The 1,221-nt window shown below is 35.2% G+C and overlaps 1 protein-coding gene across 1 annotated transcript in view; it reads right to left on the reverse strand.

Annotated features, from left to right (window-relative positions):
• LOC104982925 (plastin-3) overlaps positions 1–1,221 on the reverse strand; it is a gene marked incomplete at its 5' end in the record, with an annotated part of 9,525 nt that continues 8,304 nt past the window's right edge. Inside the window, one exon of the mRNA XM_010832355.1 lies at positions 1–333. Within this exon, the coding sequence (XP_010830657.1) occupies positions 201–333 (133 nt within the window). The remainder of the gene's footprint in view (positions 334–1,221) is intronic.

The following is a 1,221-nucleotide window of genomic DNA, read 5'->3' on the forward strand; positions in this document are numbered from 1 at the left end:
ACCTTGACTATGGGAAAGAGGAGTTGTTGTTACTAAAACTCTTTCACCTGAGGGCTCCCATGATTAACTTAGTCTTGTTAAACTAAACAGGCCTTTCAATAACCAAAAGTTTCTTAAGCCATGAGCATTTCAGCCAGAAATTGCTGTACTGCTAATCATGCACCTGGGAGCAAGGTTGTTTTTTATTCAAATTGGTTATTTTACACTCTCTTCATACCCCTGCCCATCAAGCATGCAAACACAGTCATGACCATCTTGGGCTTTACTTCCACAAGGTCTTCTGGTAGAGCGTACACCCTGGCTCCAATTCTTCTAGCCATCGACACTGCGTACCTATTTTTTGGAGGAAACAAAAATTGAGGTTCAATTCCAGTTAGTCAAGGGCACAACATAAGGCATCTATTTCCTCTCATATACTCAATTGTCTGGGATACAAAACTTCTACAGCAAGAGTTCAAATCAGAATGACTTCATTTTTCATTGTTTTCTCTTTTGTGAGGTCACTCATAAGTGATACCAGATTTTTAAGCTCTACTATTTGGGGCTGATAATATTTATTCACTCCTTTTCTACAATGTAAAATGAGAACAATTTAGGAGAACTGATATGAAAAAACATTTTTCCAGAATATATGTGTGTGTATACATATATATATATATATATATATACACACACCCAGATGTTGAAAATATGTATATATACTCAGATGTTGATATTCTCATTGAGCATGTAATAAGATAAAGTTTAAAAATGAAATAAAATTAATTAGATCCCTCCCCAAAAAAAAAGATAACATTGGCTATCACGAGATCTTAGAGACACAGTGGAAAACTGTGCTATATGCAAAATACAATTTCACAGATGCAGTGAATACTTCCAAATATTCAAGGGAAGAGACAGAGTCTATATGGTACATGCCAGAGTGGCTGAAGCAAGGAATGAAAAGGGTAGAGAAAGGAAAGGAGTTAAGAACTGACATGTCCAGCTGAGGAAATTTTCAGGAGCACCCCTCAATTAATATACAAGGCATTTCTAGGTGTTCTGTAACAGAAATCTTTAAATATGATCAAGTTTCTGGAAAAAGAAGTTTAAAGAGTTCTCTATAAATCTTTACCATATTATGCTGCAAATATTTTTTTCAAGGAGGGAAGAGATGATTTGACATAGTATGTGATGCCAAAATGAAGTTTTGCAGTAATTCTTCTTAGCTATCTTGTGAAG

The sequence above is a fragment of the Bison bison genome, unplaced genomic scaffold (assembly GCF_000754665.1).
Source record: "Bison bison bison isolate TAMUID 2011002044 unplaced genomic scaffold, Bison_UMD1.0 scf7180017860901, whole genome shotgun sequence".
In the NCBI taxonomy this organism is placed as follows: domain Eukaryota; kingdom Metazoa; phylum Chordata; class Mammalia; order Artiodactyla; family Bovidae; genus Bison; species Bison bison.